General features: G+C 37.4%; 2 protein-coding genes and 1 pseudogene across 14 annotated transcripts; 2 read left to right on the top strand and 1 right to left on the bottom strand.

The window, feature by feature from the left end:
- The first annotated feature begins 377 nt into the window (after positions 1 to 377).
- LOC113714919 (inositol-pentakisphosphate 2-kinase) lies at positions 378 to 7,740 on the top strand. 5 transcript variants are annotated; one of them, XR_011822478.1, is made up of 10 exons: positions 378 to 522; positions 653 to 765; positions 1,280 to 1,483; positions 1,694 to 1,841; positions 2,273 to 2,313; positions 2,405 to 2,515; positions 2,715 to 3,314; positions 3,906 to 4,109; positions 5,715 to 5,868; positions 6,994 to 7,740. XR_011822478.1 is itself a non-coding variant. In XM_027239066.2 (9 exons), the coding sequence occupies exons 2-8, from the start codon at positions 664 to 666 to the stop codon at positions 4,074 to 4,076; spliced, it is 1,377 nt and encodes a 458-aa protein (XP_027094867.1). In that variant the 5' UTR covers positions 378 to 522; positions 658 to 663; the 3' UTR covers positions 4,077 to 4,109; positions 4,736 to 5,234. The 5 variants fall into 5 exon arrangements, 4 of the variants coding, with proteins under 4 accessions (XP_027094867.1, XP_071925468.1, XP_027094866.1 ...); XM_027239066.2 differs by lacking the exons at positions 5,715 to 5,868; positions 6,994 to 7,740 and adding an exon at positions 4,736 to 5,234 and having other exon boundaries at positions 658 to 765; XM_072069367.1 differs by lacking the exons at positions 5,715 to 5,868; positions 6,994 to 7,740 and adding an exon at positions 4,736 to 5,234 and having other exon boundaries at positions 3,996 to 4,109.
- A 180-nt stretch (positions 7,741 to 7,920) lies between these two features.
- Positions 7,921 to 11,712, top strand: LOC113714961 (AAA-ATPase At3g50940-like; annotated as a pseudogene).
- LOC113713534 (putative bifunctional dihydrofolate reductase-thymidylate synthase) lies at positions 9,583 to 17,105 on the bottom strand. 9 transcript variants are annotated; one of them, XM_072069744.1, is made up of 14 exons: positions 16,777 to 17,105; positions 16,110 to 16,325; positions 15,306 to 15,853; positions 14,829 to 15,228; positions 14,670 to 14,714; positions 14,162 to 14,227; positions 13,607 to 13,668; positions 13,455 to 13,529; positions 13,210 to 13,375; positions 12,989 to 13,112; positions 12,710 to 12,816; positions 12,149 to 12,327; positions 10,633 to 11,928; positions 9,583 to 10,509 (listed from the first exon to the last, which is right to left on the bottom strand). In XM_072069744.1, exons 3-12 carry the CDS (start codon positions 15,731 to 15,733, stop codon positions 12,217 to 12,219), a joined length of 1,584 nt encoding a protein of 527 aa, XP_071925845.1. In that variant the 5' UTR covers positions 15,734 to 15,853; positions 16,110 to 16,325; positions 16,777 to 17,105; the 3' UTR covers positions 9,583 to 10,509; positions 10,633 to 11,928; positions 12,149 to 12,216. The 9 variants fall into 9 exon arrangements, with proteins under 9 accessions (XP_071925845.1, XP_071925842.1, XP_071925846.1 ...); XM_072069741.1 differs by having other exon boundaries at positions 9,583 to 11,519; positions 11,793 to 11,928; XM_072069745.1 differs by having other exon boundaries at positions 9,583 to 10,959; positions 11,793 to 11,928.
- Between the last annotated feature and the right edge of the window lie 1,208 nt (positions 17,106 to 18,313).

Below are 18,313 nucleotides of genomic sequence, written 5' to 3'. Positions count from 1 at the left end.
TGATCTCAACGACAACTTGTGGGTGTGAAATGTGAACATGAACATAATTAGATTGGGTAATACTTACTAATCTCTTCTTTTCTCGCTAAGCTTTTTTAAAAAAAAAATTGTTATATTTGCTTAAGAATTCACCATGATGCAGATGCTTTATTCGAGTCCTCTTTAGGTTTAAGCTAGGGGAAAATGGGCTGCTATCTTAGGAGGTCACTCTTAGTTGACTAAAACCAGGGGTGTGTTTATTAGGAAGTTACAAGATCGTGGGACCTTTCTGTAGAACTCCTAAACTTGAGGGCTATATACGTGATTTATCCGAAACCATGGGAGGTAACGTAATTAACCCAAAAGAGAAAAGGTCGGATTCCAAAATTTCAGCGCCAGCGGGTCGAGACGATGCCTACAAAACACGCACTCAGAGCTCGAAACTGAGCTGCTAGCACATTTCTAGTCAACAAAAACTCAAAACCCTATAAAATCTTCGCCTTTTTTATTCTAAATTCTTGCGTATCTATCCTTTTAATTTAGGTAATTAGTAGTAGCTGTACATTCCAAATTAAATTCTTGCATTTTATTTTAGGATTCTTTTTCTTTAATATGCATGCATTTTGTGCTAATTTTGTTTGATTATTTGGAAATCAATTTAATTGAGTTGCAGAACAGGAGTGGATGGCGGTGGCATTGACGGCCAAGGATGCGGACGACTGGACTTATAGAGGCGAAGGAGCTGTAAATCTTGTCCTTGCTTATGCTGGCAACTCTGCCGAATTTGTGAGCTTTTACTTTTTTTTTTTCAAAGAAAAAATGTTAATGCCTGCTGAATTAGTTTGAAAAAGAAAACCCTTGCGGATTTTCTAAAATTATGTAATTCTCCCTTGCTATATGGTGTTCGGGGCATAATACAAGTTGAACGATTTGCCAATGCTGCAAATTAGTTCGGAATAGCTATTTTATTTTCTATACTTGCTTTATATCAGAGGAAGTACTAGTAATTGTTTTCCTTTTACTTCAGGTTAAAGTATTAAATTCCTTGCTTGTTATTTTATGGTTGGAGAGGAATGCAGTTTTACTTGTCTAGATGCTAATGTTTTCCGCGTAAAAATTATCAATTTGGGTGAACATCTGTGTTTGGAAACGCACTTAGTGTGGTGTAGGTGCAAAGGAGGAAAGAGGCAGTTTGAGGTGTAGGTAGAGTTAGATTACTTCGCTTTTATACTTTTCACATGGAAATTCAATATTTGAAAACTTCACTGTCTACTTACCTTTTTTCGATTATTTAATCTAGGTTGGAAAAGTGTTACGAATACCAAAGGTTTCAACAAATGGATCTCATTTAGAGAATGGTCATTCAGCCTTAACCCCGCACGAATGCCTCCTTTGGAAAGATACAGCAGATCTTACATCAGCTCCCACAAGGGAAATTGCGGAGCAACTGTATGTGCAGCATGTAATGCGCCCATTGTTAGGTTCTGAGCATGTTGATGCTGGGGTATGTTGAAATGACACTCTCTCAGTTTCTACTTTAAGCTCATATCATTCTTTTTGGGTCCTTTTGTGGGTAATGTTTGTCCTATCATGGCCACAACAACCGCAACCTTTATCTTTTCATTACCTTTGTTATGCATCTGGGTGTGTTTTACATTTTCACCCTCTAAGCCTTGTACTGTACTTTGGCATTTTGTGTCCTCCAACTTTGTAGATGCGCATCCTTGTTTCCAAAGAATTCCTAGTGGCAATTGAGAAGAAGGTTCTTAGTCAGCGTCCTTCTTGGCGGGTCAAAGCTGCGAAAGTCAATCCCCTATGCGATTCAGTTCTTTTGATATCTGATCATTCAGTTTTTCTGCATGGTAGTTTCTGACTCTCCAATATCTTTGTTAGAGTTCCTGTTTAATTAAATGGTAGTTGTAGAATTAAGTTGTGAGGTACTTTTTATGCTAAGAGTTGTTCAGATATGGTTAAAGAGGGGCTGAGCTAATTTTGTTTGTTATGATGATAAATTCTCCTTCTGTAATATGTGTGATTGTGTTTTACTTTTTTCTTCCTCTTTTTCAGTTTTGTGTGGTTTTTTTTTTTGGGCCGCTGGGGGGGGGGGAGTGGGGGGGATGGGGGTTTGCAAACAATTTTTGGTTCATTTACCACACTTGTTTAACATTATTGCTCTCTTCTATTTATTTGAATAACAATAAGAATACTCAACTTAAAAGGGGTTGGTTCAATATCCTTTTTGAAATTGTACTAGATCAATCACCATTGTTACATTGTACATTTATCTTTTCAGGTACACTTAAAGGAGAATTTAGCTTATGTGTGGAGATCAAGGTGATTCCATACTTAAGTTTTTGTTACCTTTTGAGTTGTATTAGCTATTCTTGGTGTTAAATGAAGTAATAAATTTGCTTCTATAAAGTAGCCAAAATGTGGATTTCTTCCAACTTCAAAATTCATTGCGGAAGGAAATGCAATTAAAAGAAGTGTCACTCGTTTCAAGATGCATCAGGCTCTAAAGTTACATGATAGGATGGTAAGCTTCCAATCTTCTGGTATTTTAATCCTGAAGTGAGGATAATATCTATCAAGATTTGTTCATCTACCATCTTCAATGAGTGGCTTTTGTAATTCTGCTTGTTTTCTTTGGGGTGTCATCTTATATGTGAGTCTGAATACCAATAAGTCAACATAATTGTAGTCTATCATTTTTTTTCTTGTCTATAATGCATCAGATATCAGAGATAAGCGAGTATGATCCACTAGATATGTTCTCTGGATCCAGAGAGAGAATACACAGAGCGATCAAGGCCTTGTATAACACTCCACAGAACAACTTTAGGGTTTTCTTGAATGGTTCTCTTATATTTGGGGGCTTGGGTGGTGGGACTAAAAGTACTAATTACATGGTTGGTCAAGACTTTGAAGATGCACTTAAGCACGTCATTATGGCTGAAGATGGTATGCGTACAGAGAAACTGCTCGAGCTCATCACTGAGGCACTTTTTAGATCAGGATTGTTGGATCGACTTCTTGAAGTCCAGAAACTTGATGCAATCGACATTGAAGGGGTCATTCATGCATATCATGACATTGTTTCTCAACCTTGTCTGGTATGTAGAAAGATGGATGCTGATGAATTTACAAATAGATATGCTACTTTGCATTCGATGCCAATGGAAGAAAGCTTAAAGATAGTTAGAGACTATTTAATTGCTGCAACTGCAAAAGATTTGAGTATGATGCTTAGTTTCCAACCCCAACAAAGAGGGGATGTGGATTCTCCAAATGGTGCTCTCTTTCTGAAATCAACCAACCAAAGTTTTGACCTCAAGGTGCATAAAATTCTCTATCTCGTGAAATATTTTGCCTTTGCCTACCACAGAGTGATGAATTTTTTGGAGTTTCTGATGATAGTCACTGTCACTTTGTTTATTGCTTATCTTAAAGTGCTTTCTACAGTTTTGTTCTCAGAGTAAATTGGATCATATATCTCAATTAACATTGGCTCTGTTTGGATTGTAAATTATTTGAGATATTTTTACTTTAGCACTTTTTGTGATGTGATGTATGTGAGATAAAAAGGTAATTGGAAAGGTAAAAAGGTGTATTGAAAATTGTAATGATGATAGTAAATTATTGAAAATTGCACTGTTATAGGAATACAAAAAATTATGTTGCTTGCATATTTAAGGATCTTATGTTGGTAATTCCTGGTTTTGTAATCATTTAACAATTCCTATACCACTGGCATGTTGACAGTATCTTCCACTTTCTCTACAGTAGTTTGCCTAATGTTGCTGACGTGTTAGGAGATCAGTATTCTGCTGATTTAATGAAACTATGACTGATGTCAGTCACTGGCATTTGTGTTGCATCTTGGATTCATTGTTTGATTGTATTTCATACACCTTCATCTTATGTAGGTATCTTTCATTGACTTGGATATGAAACCTTTTAAAAAGGTGGTGTATTACTATGAGTTAGACCAGCAGATTGTTCATTTCTATGTTCAGATGGTGGAAACAGAGCCGTGGCTTGAGATCAAGGCAAGCAATCAGGAAATGCGAGATTCAAATGAGTCCATTCTTCTGTAATTGAAGATGATTCCTGTACTAAGGATGTTGCAGGTAACCGATAGTAGTATGAGTTGTTATTTCTCAATGACTAGATGAAACTTTTTTCCTGGGCTTTATGCTACCCCTCGAGTGTTTAAGATGATGCATAATGAAGTCTTTCTTTAGAGTACTTAGTTGTGGGATCCTTGTGAACTATGTTCGGCTTTTCCTATTCTGAATTTCTTGATATGGTAATACTGTACACAAGCGCTTCGTCCAGTTCACTTATTTTTCTCAACCATGTCATGAATTTGAGGCTGTGTAGTACATTGAATATACAGTCAAAAACAAATGAAAAGCAACTATAGTTGGGTGAGTGCGTGTACTAAATCATAGTCATAATCTTCTTCATTTTGTTCTCTATGCTAAGTTTTGTTCCTGTAATTTAGTTGAAATTGGAAAGTACTCCTAGTAAAATGCCATAGTTTGTTCCTGTAATTTATTTGAGGTAGGAAAGTACCCCAAGTAAAATGCTGCCACCCAAAGCTATTTGAACAAACTTGTTGAGGAGTCAATAGTTCTTTGAATGCGCTTTAGTGACTGCATTTTGCCTTTGGTTGGATTCTGGTGATGTTAATATGCTAATGATGTTGTTGGTCATAAATGGCTTAATTAGTTGGTTTTTTGAGTTTTTTCAGAGATAGGAGAGTTGTTGAGGAACATATGTTGAAAGAGACATGTCAGAAATTTTCACCCCTCACTGGGAAAGTGATATATCAACTACTCTGTTGCTTTGCCATGCCAAGACCACATGAGCTATTTACTCAACACAGCTGGAGACTGAATTAATCATGATGTACACAATTATGTAAAATGCTGAAAGTCAAGAAAGTATCTTTTCTTGACAAGCTGCAAATGAGTGGATATACTCGCATATCTTACTCCAGTGTAATTTATTTTTATCCTTCAAGTTTGAAGGCGAGTCTCACACAGTGTAACAATTTTGCTGTTGTAATTTATTGTTGTAAAATATCCTGAACTCCATGATGGGAGGCTTATGAACCCGATGTACCTCCATACTTATTTGTAGTGATAGCAAATTGAACTTTTAGTCAAACTCATGGGGGTTGACATGGTGTGCTACTAGTTGTCTAGACCACAAATATGAATGAAAAATGGAAATTTGACTGCTGATTATTGCTTTTCGTATCGTCATAACACATTGGACATGTACATGGGTCTAAACTTGTGCAATTGTTATGCGTGGAATTGAGGGTGCGTGAGTAGTAAAGTGGCTTCCAATGACTCTTCACAGGCATTAGGGAAGACACTTTCAGCTTTCAAACAAGTTCGTCTTCAACTTTATTGTAGTAGTCACCAGTTCTCTATTCAGTGCTGAGATTAGATGTCCAGGTCCCTATTGCTGGACCATTTTCTGTTTATACACATTTGTATATCCCCTTGACTCCTGTTTCTGATTATTCAAATTTCATGACTCTAGCGAGTTGAACTGGTACCCATTGAAACTTTCTGGCTTTTGACTGAATCTATGGCAGTAACTTGAGTAAGAAAACAGGATCAGTTTAAATTAATTTGACCATGTATCTAGTTTTGTTTTTGCAAGTCTAATTAGATTTTGGAGTAAATTACAGAATTTTGGTTGTTGTGCTGTGCAAGATAACAAAGTCATAGTTGGCTTCCATATCAGAGCAGAATAAACACTTGGCTTTCGAGGATGTTCTTGAATCGGCTGTGTAAATGACAATGAATGCTTGCTCCCTGGTCAAGAAGTTGGCAAGCTGTCTGGTAGCTCAAATTACTCAATTTAAAGGTCTCTCTCTCTCTCAAGCAAGCATATATATATATATATGCGTGCCTGTGTGTGTCTTTTATGAATTCTTGTGCTTGGAAGTAATGGTTCTGGCTACAAAACTAGCATTAGATGATTTACCAAAAGTCTGATGTTTGTAAAGGATTTCTGTTCTCTGCAAGATATGATATTTGCCACTTAGAATTATTAGTGCTACAATATATCCTGTGTAGTTGTTGTTTATCATGTTTATTGTATGGCACTCAGAAGAAATCCGTTTGGGCATTGGAATAATCATTTGATGGCGATTTAGAACAATCTCTAGGTTTTCGCTGAAGTTGCATGTTTGAGGGAGTTTACTTTGTGAAAATTTCAGCTTGCTGCAGGCTACTTTGTGACATTTATGCATGCAACAGACCCCTTACACGCCAGTGGAAGATAAGGAAATAGGCCCCCCCCCCCCCTCCCCCTCCCCCGAATGATTGCATGTTAAGAGATCTAAGGCTTCTTTGCCTGGTTGTGTAATTTCATGATGCCATCTTAGGGACAGTGGTGCAACAGGCGCGCACGCACATACACACAGACTCATTAAATGTAAAGTTTAACAGGTAACCCTCTGGGAACATACTGACTTGCATTTACTCTCATCCACCAACTAAGACTGTCAGTACATTTACTAATATGTAGCAGAACTGTATGAAAAACTAAAACAAATAAGAGACGAACAATTAGAAAAAGGACATAATATATACAAAATGACTGAATGATTTCACAGTACAGATATAAAATATGTAACTTGCATTTTTAAATTAACTTCAGAGTTCAGAACAACATTTTAGCGTTCCCTACTCTTTGCGCTCGGTACCATGTCATTGATCTCGAAGGTTTTCTTATTTGCTTTGAAGTTTCAATTTTCAATTTTACGTTTTTTGTTGCTTAATGCAGTATGTGTCAGTGCTTGATGCAGCATATCTGTCTGTCCTGAGTATACTAAATGTTAATCAGTACTTGAATGCTAGTTTCTCCTCAAACTGACTGACACTTTGCAGTACCTTTTGCTGCTCATCTGATGTGGCAGAGAATGTATGCTTCTAGAGTTCAGAAGAAAAAGTGACCAAGTAACTGTTTCTCTTGATTTCATTGCAGAAAACAGTGGTGTCAGTGGATCTACTCTGTTCAAAATGCAGAATGAAGGTCATGAAGTTAATATCAAAGATAGAAGGAATAAATTCTATTGTCCTTGACCCATCCAAAAGTACAGTAACAGTTATTGGCGAGGCAGATCCAGTATGCATTATCAAACAAGTCAGGAAGTTCAGAAGAACTGCACAAATAACAAGCATTGGTCCTCCCAAGGAAGAGAAGAAGGATGACAAGAAAGATGCGATTCCTTCTCTGCGAAAAACATGTCAGAGATGTGATGTTTGGTACGTGATTAGTGATGATTATGACGGCCACTGTAACATTCTATGAGCACTTCACGTGGGCCAACTTTCGATGCATCCATGCCACCATACTCCCTTGAGTCGGTAAGCTAAAGCAAGAGTCTAATGCTCCAGTCGTCGCCAAATTCTTTAGTTCTGATATTTTATGTTCTTTGAAGTCTTTCCTGTTTTTAGATGTTTCTGCATTGGAACAATTAAGTGCTGCTTTGGAGATAATTTGGGTGGCTATTATCTGCTTAGCCTTCAACCTTTCGCTGTAACTTGCTTGGTTCGTTTCATTTCTTCTGCACTCTACCTCCTTATGGCAGACGCTGAAAGGGGGGATTGAGTTGTCCACTATTTTCTCATAGGGACGTTATGGTCAAGGTTCTAGTTTCCGCTCCCATTTTGCTGGTCTAGCGTTATGAACGTCCTTTTCTTGATTTCTCACACGAGATAGTTTCCAGAATGCGACTGGTTTATCCTTTGCTCTCATTCTTTGCCCTTTAATTTCTATTTTTCTCATTTGGAACACTTTGTGGAAAAAGCAAATAACCCTTCCTTACATTTGCACGGTAACTGATTCAACAGCCCTAGCTTTTTCTTTTACCCCCAAAAAAAAGGAAAAAAATAATGTTGGTTGGTGAGAATGGCAAGGACGGATCATGGAATCCGCAACGTTGGTTGTGCTGACAGAGTTGCATGCAGCGTGTGCAAGATAATTCTATATTCATCTTGGTGAAAGATGATCATATTCTGTATTATTACAACAGTAATAGAGTTTGAAACTTCTAATGCTTTTGGTGAAGTATGTTTCAAATCCAAAACCTGCAACTTCGAGCTTCATAACAAAAGAAGAGCAAGAAGTCCTTCATTTCTTTCTTTTGATGATGAAGTACTTTTCAACTGAAATCTAAAGCTCGAAATCTCAGCTCCATCAAATAGTAATGTTGAGCCAAATAGTCATATTCTAAAAAATGTTGCGAAATGTCACTATAAAACATATTTTTAAGCACCTCTCTGTTCCAAGAAATCTTTTTTTTTTTTTTTACATTTACATAATAATCATGGTGAAGGTAGTACTATTACGGTAGAAAAAATGTCGCGTTTTTAAATCTACTAATGATTAGTTTTGGTGGGTAGTATGAAAATATCATGTAAATTACCTATGCTCTCAAAGATTTGTAGATTCTACAGGTAATCAGGATCGAAATTGTCCAAACTTTTTATCAGTATAAAAATAAAGGAAAGAAAACAAAGAGTTTGTCACTCAAGAGTTTGTGTGCTCAATGCTTATTACATACATGCCTTCTCTCGCCCATCACGGGAAGTTCACGGATCAGGACTCTTATACAACCAATAATGGGAAATTAACTCTACTCTTGCTCTCAAACTTCCATTTCAAAAAATTGATTGATGGCTTTTGACTAACTTCGTTTATAGGGGGAGCGGATGAGCTCTGGTCTGGTCATCGTATCCCAGACCAAGGAAGGATGTTGTCTGTTTTCTAAGGATGTCGTAGCAAGTAGAAGTGAACTAGCATTCATTTATCACGGATTATGTGAAGACCTTGTCCAATCAAATCAATTTAGCAGTGGGACATACTCCTTCCAACATCAAAACTACAAATATGCTCCATACATACATCATGATACAACCGTCGTAAAACATACATACGAGGCTTTAGATTGATTTACATTTATAACAAACATAAGTTAAAGGGAGGGGAAAACGGTCCATATCATTTGCTAAATCAATCACCGACATGAAAGTTCAGCAGTAGAAAAAAAAAAAAAACATGTTGGATATAAAGACTACTAATAATGTTTTGTGGACACATTTTCGGATATCCTAATGATCATGATGATGATGATGATGATTCCCCACCTTTCCACATTCAAATTTCCTTTTCTTGTTATTCCGTTTTGTCTAGCCAAATAGTAAAACTTTAAAGCTTTGCAAGTCTCAAGGTTATCCGCATTTTTTATCTTTTCTGCGTGATATATTTGCAACTAAATCTTACATGAATAGCCTCCAAGAAATGAAAACTACTCTAAATATGTATCCCCATAAATTGATTAACATCCGACCATACAAAATTTTGGATGAACCCAAACGTCAACAGGATATAAATGCAACCACATTTCTCAAAGGAATGGTGCGTAGCACCATACTGGTGTAGCAGCTCCTCCTGGATTGACCATCGGTTAATTCCTAATCAATCATTTGTTATTTGCACTCCCAATCATTTGTTTTAGCATAGAATCTGATAGATGAAATCTATATGATTAAAATGAAAATACGAGCATGATTAATAAAAATGGAAATACATACTGCAAATAACATTTCTCCAAGAATTTTATCGCATGACAAGAACAGAAATAAAGGTTAGAACAGTAAATGAAGAAGTTGAAATTGATAGTACACAAGGGAGAGGCGGCGGCACGACTTTCTAGAACCTGGTGGTGTCGTGTATTTCTTGCTCAAGGGGCAAACGAGGCCCTACAGAAGTCGGTCGGCCTTAAAAGTTCTGAACATAAAATCATAAGCAGGAAGAGGAGAGATCCTCGCCGATGATAAAAGCTTGCCCTTCAAATGCAAACAAGAACAATATGCATCGGACTCCACTATTTTTTTTATTTTTTTTTTCGGTTTGGAATTGTCTCCTCAACAAACGACGAATTGCTCGCGTGTGCGGAGGACTCTCCCCACTTCCACCTGTATAATAAACTAGCGTCTGATGCTTCCCAAGTTTCACCATCCTCCACCGTCAGAGCTCTCAAGTTTCTGAACCCTTTTCACAAATACACACACAACACCTACTAGCTCGGGCCAAAAAAAAAAAAAACAGAGGAAAAAGTTGATGGCTTTTCACATGAATCTTTGCCATCACCAGCTGCTATTTTATCTGCGGCCACTTCCATCACGGCCACCATTGTTCTCATCAGAACCTTGAACGACCTTGTCCCTGGCGAGTTCCAGAACTGCTTCTCGTCGCGTTTCCGGAAGCTCTCCAGCTTCCTGTTCCCCCACCTCACCGTTGTCATAGAAGAGTTTGATGGGCTTACATTGAATAAACTGTACGAGGCAGCCAATCTATACCTAGGCACCAAGATCTCCCCTTCAACTCAGAGGATCAAGGTGAGCAAGTGTGAGAAAGGCACCAAGATTTGCTGTCACCGTTGATAAAAATCAAGAAATCCTCAAGTCTTTTGAAGGAGTTGAGCTAAAATGGATCCTGCATTGTACCCCTGTTAATCAACCTAGTCATGCTGACATGAGGCTAAAGCCGAGGTCAGAATTGCGATATCTCGAGTTGAGTTTCCATAAGAAACACAAGGAGATGGTGTTGGAAACTTACTTGCCACATATCCTAAAGAAAGCTAAGGAGATCAGGGACGAGATGAGGGTGGTGAGGCTACACACAGTTGATTATGCTGGCACCGACTATTGGAGTTCAGTGGCCCTAAATCATCCAGCAACTTTTGATACACTAGCAATGGATCCAGAGAAAAAGAAGGAGCTTATAGAGGATCTTGATAGATTCATAAGCAGGAAGGACTATTACAGGAGAGTTGGCAAGGCTTGGAAACGTGGATATTTGTTCCATGGACCACCTGGTACGGGGAAGTCAAGTTTGGTGGCAGCTATGGCTAATTATCTCAGGTTTGATATCTATGACCTGCATCTGGCACAAGTGCAATGTGATTCAGATTTGAGGAGGTTGTTGATTGGGTCGGCCAATCGGTCCATACTTGTTATAGAAGACATTGATTGCAACGTTGGATTAAAGAGCAGGGAATATCATGATGGAGAATTTGAGGATGACAATGTTAGTTTGACACAAGTCATGCATCCATTCATTATCAGTAAATGATAAGCTCTTAAAGTGTGAATGTAACTAATCATATGTATTTGATCTTCCCTGGTTATGTCTTGTGCAGATTACCCTATCTGGACTGCTCAACTTTGTTGATGGCTTATGGTCCAGTCGGGGAGACCAGAGAATCATAGTGTTCACCACCAACCACAAAGATAGACTGGATCCAGCCATGCTGAGACCTGGTCGAATGGATGTGCAGATTGAGATGTCCTACTGCACTTTTAGTGGTTTCAAAACACTTGCTCATAATTATCTAAAGATAGAGGAACACAATCTATTTGGGGAAATTGAAGAGCTGCTGTTGAAAGTCCAGGCAACACCAGCAGAAATTGCAGGAGAGCTGATGACGAGTGACAACGCAAATACTGCATTGCAGAGCCTTGTCACACACCTCCAGATGAAGGAGAACAACAGCTGAAGACTTCAAAGTGAAGGGACTAGAAGTTGGTTCGCTAGATGTCATTAGCCTACCTTATAGGTTGTTAGCCTTTCTGAGTTGAATCTGTTTATGCAGCTTAACATACCATTAAACTATAAATTCGCTGAACTTTTATGTTATTACAGTGTCTTTTTTTTATTTATTTTAATAAACACTTTAAAGCACTAGATTTTGATCTTCAAAGTAAAGGATAGAGCACCTTTGCAAAACATGTAACTTCACTCCTGCTAGCTACCAAGAAAAGTTGAACCTATAGCGTCTCCATGATACAAAGAATCCTGTTCCAAGTTCGAATATTGCTCTTTATCTCCAAAATTATCCGCCATCGCCGTGAACTACCATGAACAGGAAAAGACATTTAAGTTGATAAGAGTGCAAGCCACAAAAAGATGGATAAGTAAACATGCCTTCGGAAATCATGGACATTAAAATGGACAGATGTCAAAAACCCTCTATCAGCGCAGAACTATTAAGTTGGCATAACTGTCCTTGTTTTAAACCTGATCTAGAACCAGAGGAGCTAAAATTACAAAAAGAAAATATAGAAACACTCACTCGAAATTAACTTATGAACAGGTCATGCCTCTGTTACGAATACCTCCAGAAGCTCCTTTAGTGTGAAACTATACTGCCATTCTCATTTCTATCTTCTGATGAGGATCATAGCCTATCAGCTCAAAGTCAGTCGCAACAAATGAATCTATGTCTTTTTTCTCCGGATTGATCTTCAAAATCTGTTTATATGAGGAATAGAATATTAAACCCTGGTTCAGAAAAGAAAGAGGAAATGCTATAGACTTTGTATTTGGGCAAAAAAACTAATGAGAGCACTGGCTAGATTCTTTAACTACAGAAAATCCATTGCCATAATTTATCAAAACAAAAACCTCATTATAGAAACTGAACCTCTCAATGAGGAGACAGAAAACCATCTTTTCTCCATGATTGAACAAAAATAAATGAGAATTCCAGATGAAATGCCAACAGCATAGTCACATATTCAGTTCAACATACAATGTGGTCAAGCAAGCTTAAGACATGGATAATTACTCTTTGCGCTCGCACAGCAAGGGACATTTCAAGATATTAAACGTACTAAAAAGTATATTTACTTACTGGGAAAGGTTTAGGAAATTTCTGAAGCTGTTCTTGAAGAGGAACAACATGAGTCTTGTAAACATGAGCATCTCCTATTATATGGATGAAGTCACCAGGAACAAGGCCTTTTGGCAGAAATAAATATTAGAAACGGATTAGACTAAGTTCATTGGATGGATGAAGAAAATTCGACAGATAGATCATCAATCATCTAGCTAATCGGAAAATAATCTGAATAGCAGAAACATATAAGCATTCATGTAATGTTGATCCCTGAGTATGTAATCAAACACATACCACAGACATGAGCAATCATGCATGTCAAAAGAGCGTAAGATGCTATATTAAATGGCACGCCAAGGCCCATATCTGCAGAGCGTTGATACATTTGACAGGATAGTTCCCCATTTGCCACATAAAACTGCAACAGATTATTAGCAAAATTGATATAATAGGAACCAAAGTAGAAGTAAAAGCACACTGAGAAATTTTTTCTGGAGCGAGAAGCATGTTTCAACCTGTGCAAACATGTGACAAGGTGGTAAAGCCGTCAACTTCAAATCAGAAGGATTCCAGGCAGAAAGAACAATACGCCTATCGTTGGGGTTTTTCTTTATCCTATCAATGACATCTAACAACTGATCGAATCCTTGGCCTTTATAGTCGGCATGCATACCAGTGTATCTGAGAAAAACATTGTTCTCTAAATACTTCCTCATAAAAAGAACACAAGCTACTGATAAGTCAGGATGTAACTGCTAACCGGGCACCAAAGTGTCTCCACTGAAACCCATAGATAGGTCCTAAATCACCCACTTCTCTGTCTTCCAGGCCAATACTGAAAGAAGCCCACCAGGGATATTCAGTAACTGCAGTGGAGTAAATACAGTAGGACTTGTTACAGATTTTAGTTACCTGTCAAGGTATTCTCTGGATGCATTGCCATCCCATATATGAATTCCCTTCTCCTGTAGAACCTGTAAACCACACAGATTCTTCAAGAACTTTTCTCTAAAATGGAGAGCACAAACAAGCACCTCTAAAATTTAAGCAGGTTAATTATCAAACGTACAACACATGGTTTCTGTTTATTCATAAATGCGCTCAAGCAGTAACATGAGCAACATGGGTGAAAGTCTAGGGAGCCCAAATTTAGTTCATTAATTTTATCTTTCCACATATAAGGTGCTTGATGGACCAAAAAGTGGGGAAAAAATTTGTGTCCCTAGTTGTAGACAGTTACTAAGGTGATTTACTTGCTTCAAAATGCAATTTGCATGGCCAAATGAATTCCAAAGCAGGAGACTTCTCCACCTTTCCAGAACAAAAGATAGGTAACAATGATCTTCATTCTCAAACAAACATATCTTTTCAATCTGGGGAAGGGGAGTGAAGGGTAAGCAATTCTGTGGGAGTTCATAAAAATTACTGTACTTTTTTCTTGATAACAAGGCAATCTCTAATGGTCACCTTTGCATTTGTTGAACCACTGATGAACCATAGAAGCTCTTCGACAACACCTTGCCAGAATATTCTCTGTAGGATAAAAGTTCCATTAGCAGCATATAGGCAAAAAAATATTGATTGGACATTTAGGTATGAAAAAGGGCTTTAAGACTCTGGGGGGTAGAGGGGTGAGATAGTTTGATGAAGCTTGGAGTGCAGGAAACAGCGTAAACCTCCTTAGAGTCCACATGGGGTCTCAAAGAGTACGTAAACAAGAGTTTTGTAGATGGTAAGGAAAGACAAAAAATTCCTTTTGGTAGATAAAGATATGTTAAGAAACCAGAAGTAGAAGCTACTTGTGCACTCCACGCACTTCAAAAACAAGTTAATAGCATCTAGCACAAATAGCAAAGTTTTGTCATTACCATATTCCATGCTAGCTTTGTTTAATTTCTAATGTTTCTTCTTAATGCACTTTCTGTAACTAGAACACGTAACATTAATACTCCTAAAATCAGTACAGAATCATTACCTTAGTAGTAAGAAGCGGAAAAGATCTACGCAAGTTAAATCGCATCTGTGAAATGTCCATAAATTAGAGTTGCAAATAACAAACTTCAACGTCACAAAATGGACATCAATCACTAGACAAATGGCTCCAGTAAGCAGGACAGAGAAGGCATCCCAGTACCTGGCAACCAAATTTCGAAAGGGTACCAGTTCCAGTTCGGTCATCTTTGTGGTTGCCAGTGGCAATAATATCTTGAACCAATCTCAAATACAAAAACTCATCATGCTTCTCAAAGACAGTCTTTGGCAAGAAAGAAAAACTTGAAACATTGAACCTCTTGGAATCTGAACTCCTATTAGACTTTGCCCGCTGGTGCAAATCAACAGGCTCAACTGCAGAACTCATCACACGAACATATGTCACAAAGCAGTGCCGGATGTTATTTTCTACTGTAGGTGGGGAAGAGTACCAGGGCTGGAATAGTGAACCATCAACTGGAGGAATAAAAGCGTCACATTCAATGTCTGCCTCAATTACAGTCATGTGTATGGCTTCACATTCCGGTGCATTAAGCGCTTCCCTGAATCAAAATCACAAACACTTTATGGTCTCTTAACCCCCAAAAAAAAATTAAAAGATAACCAAAGGCATATGCACCTTAGTATTTGTCCACCTCCTATTACAAAAACTTTTTCTACTGAGGAACAATATGGAGATTCTGCAAGCAATTCTAAAGCAGATGAAATGCTCCCACAACAGACAACATTATCATCAATAGCAGGGCCAAGGCTCCCTGAACGAGTCAGCACAATGTTGAGACGACCAGGCAGAGGTCGAAATTGTGGAGGAATACTTTCCCAAGTTTTCCTTCCCATGACAACTGCATTCCTCTTCACAGGATCTGTAGTAGTTACCGTAATCTCCTTGAAGAATTTAAGATCAGAAGGCAACCTCCATGGTAACTTGCCATCTTTTCCAATACCAAGATCACGAGTTGCAGCCACTACAACTTGGTAACTCCTCAGAGAAAGAGGCTTAATACGTGCATCACCATCAGAGCGACACATGTGAGAATCTGCACTCATATCAAAAAGTTCTCGCCAAGTTGTGTGCCTAGCAGACACCTTAGAACTGTCTGAAAAACTTAAAGGTAGAGTCGGCACTGTACTGATAAAGAAGTGATGCCAATTAATGCTTGTTATAACCTGAAAATAATAAAGAGGCAAGATGTTTCATGCAAATCACAATTGACACCCAAATCGAAAAGCCAATTCACCAGAACTAATACTGCCCTACATTACTAATACAAGTAGGCGCATTTGAATAAAAAATGAGAAGTCCCTTGCACATCATTGAACTCTAAATCACAGTCTATGAAGGGCAAGGGGACGGCGGGTTAAATAGTTGTCCATATCACATTAGATTAGAAGAATACAAAAAAGGAACCGAAGAAGTCAAGACCTTTCCTTTCTGTTTGATTTGGTCATCCAAAACTGTACAGACGGACAAACTCTCATGCTAGATGAGATCCTCGAAACCAGCAAGCGGAAAACTGCCATTTTTCAGGACATTAAGTAGAGCTTTTCTATTGCAAATCTCCAAACTATATCTCTTCTGCCAGGACTATCTTGCTCAACACCTACTGCATTGCTCCTGTCCCAAAAGGCCGCTTGTACACTATACCACAAAAAAGGGGGAAAACAAAAACTCTCAGATTGGAATTTCCATAATAGAACCTGGAAAAATGGTGATAGAAGCAAATAGGTGAAAACTCCACTTCCCTTTCTATGCTTTCATATTCAATTTCTCAGTCTTCAGCAGATTCCCAGGGGGAAAATGTGAAACTTACAATAACACAGCGAAACAAAATGGACTTTACAGCAAAACTTGCTACTTGGACATCCCTAAGCCTGAACAAAAGGAGCTCAAAACTCGTACAAGATGGAAAAAGCATATTCCAAAAGGGTTTTATTTATTCCGTTTTATTATCATTTTGTGATTCTTCACTATAATGGTGGTTGACAGCTAGAACCCTATCTTGGATGCTTTATCAAAATAGAAGCAAAAGCACAAAACAAAAGTGCGAGTAGAACTACAATATCATGCAAAATGGTAGAAGAAATCCAACCTGCAACCGCAAGAGTGAATAAATAGCTCGAAAGAATCTTGGAACGAAAAAGAGGATCCCTGTGTCTGGTGAAGATTCTCAGGTTGCTGACGAATGAAATGCGCGGAAAAGATCTATAGGATGAAACTCGATGGAAACGGACAAGAGCAACCACGCTTTTGCTGGGAAAGTAAATTCGATATTTCCACCAAAAAAAGAAAAAGACTTTATGCATTTCCACCCAATCATTATTATTTATACGGTAAAAATTGGATAGATTCCATCTACATTCTATAGTCACTAGGATCTCCTAAAAAAATTTGCTAATTTCATCGAGTTGTTCCAAAGGGTCAAAATGGCCAGTTAATTTATCTATATAGTGATAGGTGATCTTACTACTGTTGAGAACTAGTGACCGACACACATTGATATGTGTATAAGTGATTTAAAAAATCTTCTGATGAACTAATGATGGTAGATTCATTATTGAGCAAATTATCAAGATGGCCACTAAATTTTTGGAATCATTGAGTTTTGACTATTGAATTATTAAAAGTCTAATTTTGTCACTAAACTTCTGAAATTTAGATTTCGAGATATTTCGTCAGATTTAATTGTTAATCATGTCTCTTATTTTTGTCTCATGAATTGTACGGGCACTCAAATCTGACATAGTTAACGATTAAATTTAATGAAATGACTCGAATTATAAACTTTAAATAATTCAGTAAACAAAACTAGACATTTAATAGTTCAGTGATCAAAACTCAGCGATTCTAAAAGTTTAGTGGCCATCTGAATAATTTGCTCTTCATTATTTGACAACAAAATCTAGTAGTAGTAAATTAAAAAAGTTAGTAGAAAAAATTATAAAAATTAAATCAAACAATTATCTATAAGCTGTTATGTTTAACTGATAAACACCTATTTCATTGATCAATTGAACTAATGTTTGTAGATTTATTATTTGACAACAAAATCTAGTAATAGTAAATTAAAAAAAGGCAATGCAAAAAAATTATAAAAATCAAACAAAAATTTAAATCAAGCAATTATCTATAAAGCGATTATGTTTAACAGATAAACACCTATTTTATTGGTTGTGTGATATTAGTTGTTGAATTAAAATGGGTTAGCGATGAGAAGACATTTGATGAGTCAAAAAGAAATTTTAAAAAATGATATCGAATTGTTTACACCAAATCACCTACTCCTACTTTATTATTAGGGTTAATTCCACTTTGTCCCCCCAAACTTTGGACGATTATCCACTTAAGTCCCTAAACTTCAAAATGGGATACTTAAGTCCCTAAACTTATAAATACCTCCCACTTAAGGAAAATTGTTAACAAATCCTGAATGCCGTTGGTGGTCAAAGTGTCCCATTTTATAAGGGTTTAGGGATTTAAGTGTCCCATTTTATAAGTTTAGGGACTTAAGTGGGAGGTATTTATAAGTTTAGGGACTTAAGTGTCCCATTTTGAAGTTTAGGGACTTAAGTGGATAATCGTCCAAAGTTTGGGGGGATAAAGTGGAATTAACCCTTATTATTATGGAG

The sequence above is a fragment of the Coffea arabica genome, chromosome 10c (genome assembly GCF_036785885.1).
Source record: "Coffea arabica cultivar ET-39 chromosome 10c, Coffea Arabica ET-39 HiFi, whole genome shotgun sequence".
Classification (NCBI taxonomy): Eukaryota; Viridiplantae; Streptophyta; class Magnoliopsida; order Gentianales; family Rubiaceae; genus Coffea; species Coffea arabica.
This window is presented reverse-complemented; position numbering and strand designations above follow the sequence as displayed.

Coding starts and splice junctions, on each gene's coding strand:
- LOC113714919 (XM_027239066.2), top strand. CDS start 664: ATGGCGGTGGCATTGACGGCCAAGGATGCGGACGACTGGACTTATAGA. Junction 2,314..2,404: donor GCTTATGTGTGGAGATCAAG/GTGATTCCATAC, acceptor TCTATAAAGTAG/CCAAAATGTGGATTTCTTCC. Junction 3,315..3,905: donor ACCAAAGTTTTGACCTCAAG/GTGCATAAAATT, acceptor CATCTTATGTAG/GTATCTTTCATTGACTTGGA.
- LOC113713534 (XM_072069743.1), bottom strand. CDS start 15,733: ATGAGTGCAGATTCTCACATGTGTCGCTCTGATGGTGATGCACGTATT. Junction 14,715..14,828: donor TTTCGAAATTTGGTTGCCAG/GTACTGGGATGC, acceptor GACATTTCACAG/ATGCGATTTAACTTGCGTAG. Junction 13,530..13,606: donor TCCAGAGAATACCTTGACAG/GTAACTAAAATC, acceptor GGCTTCTTTCAG/TATTGGCCTGGAAGACAGAG.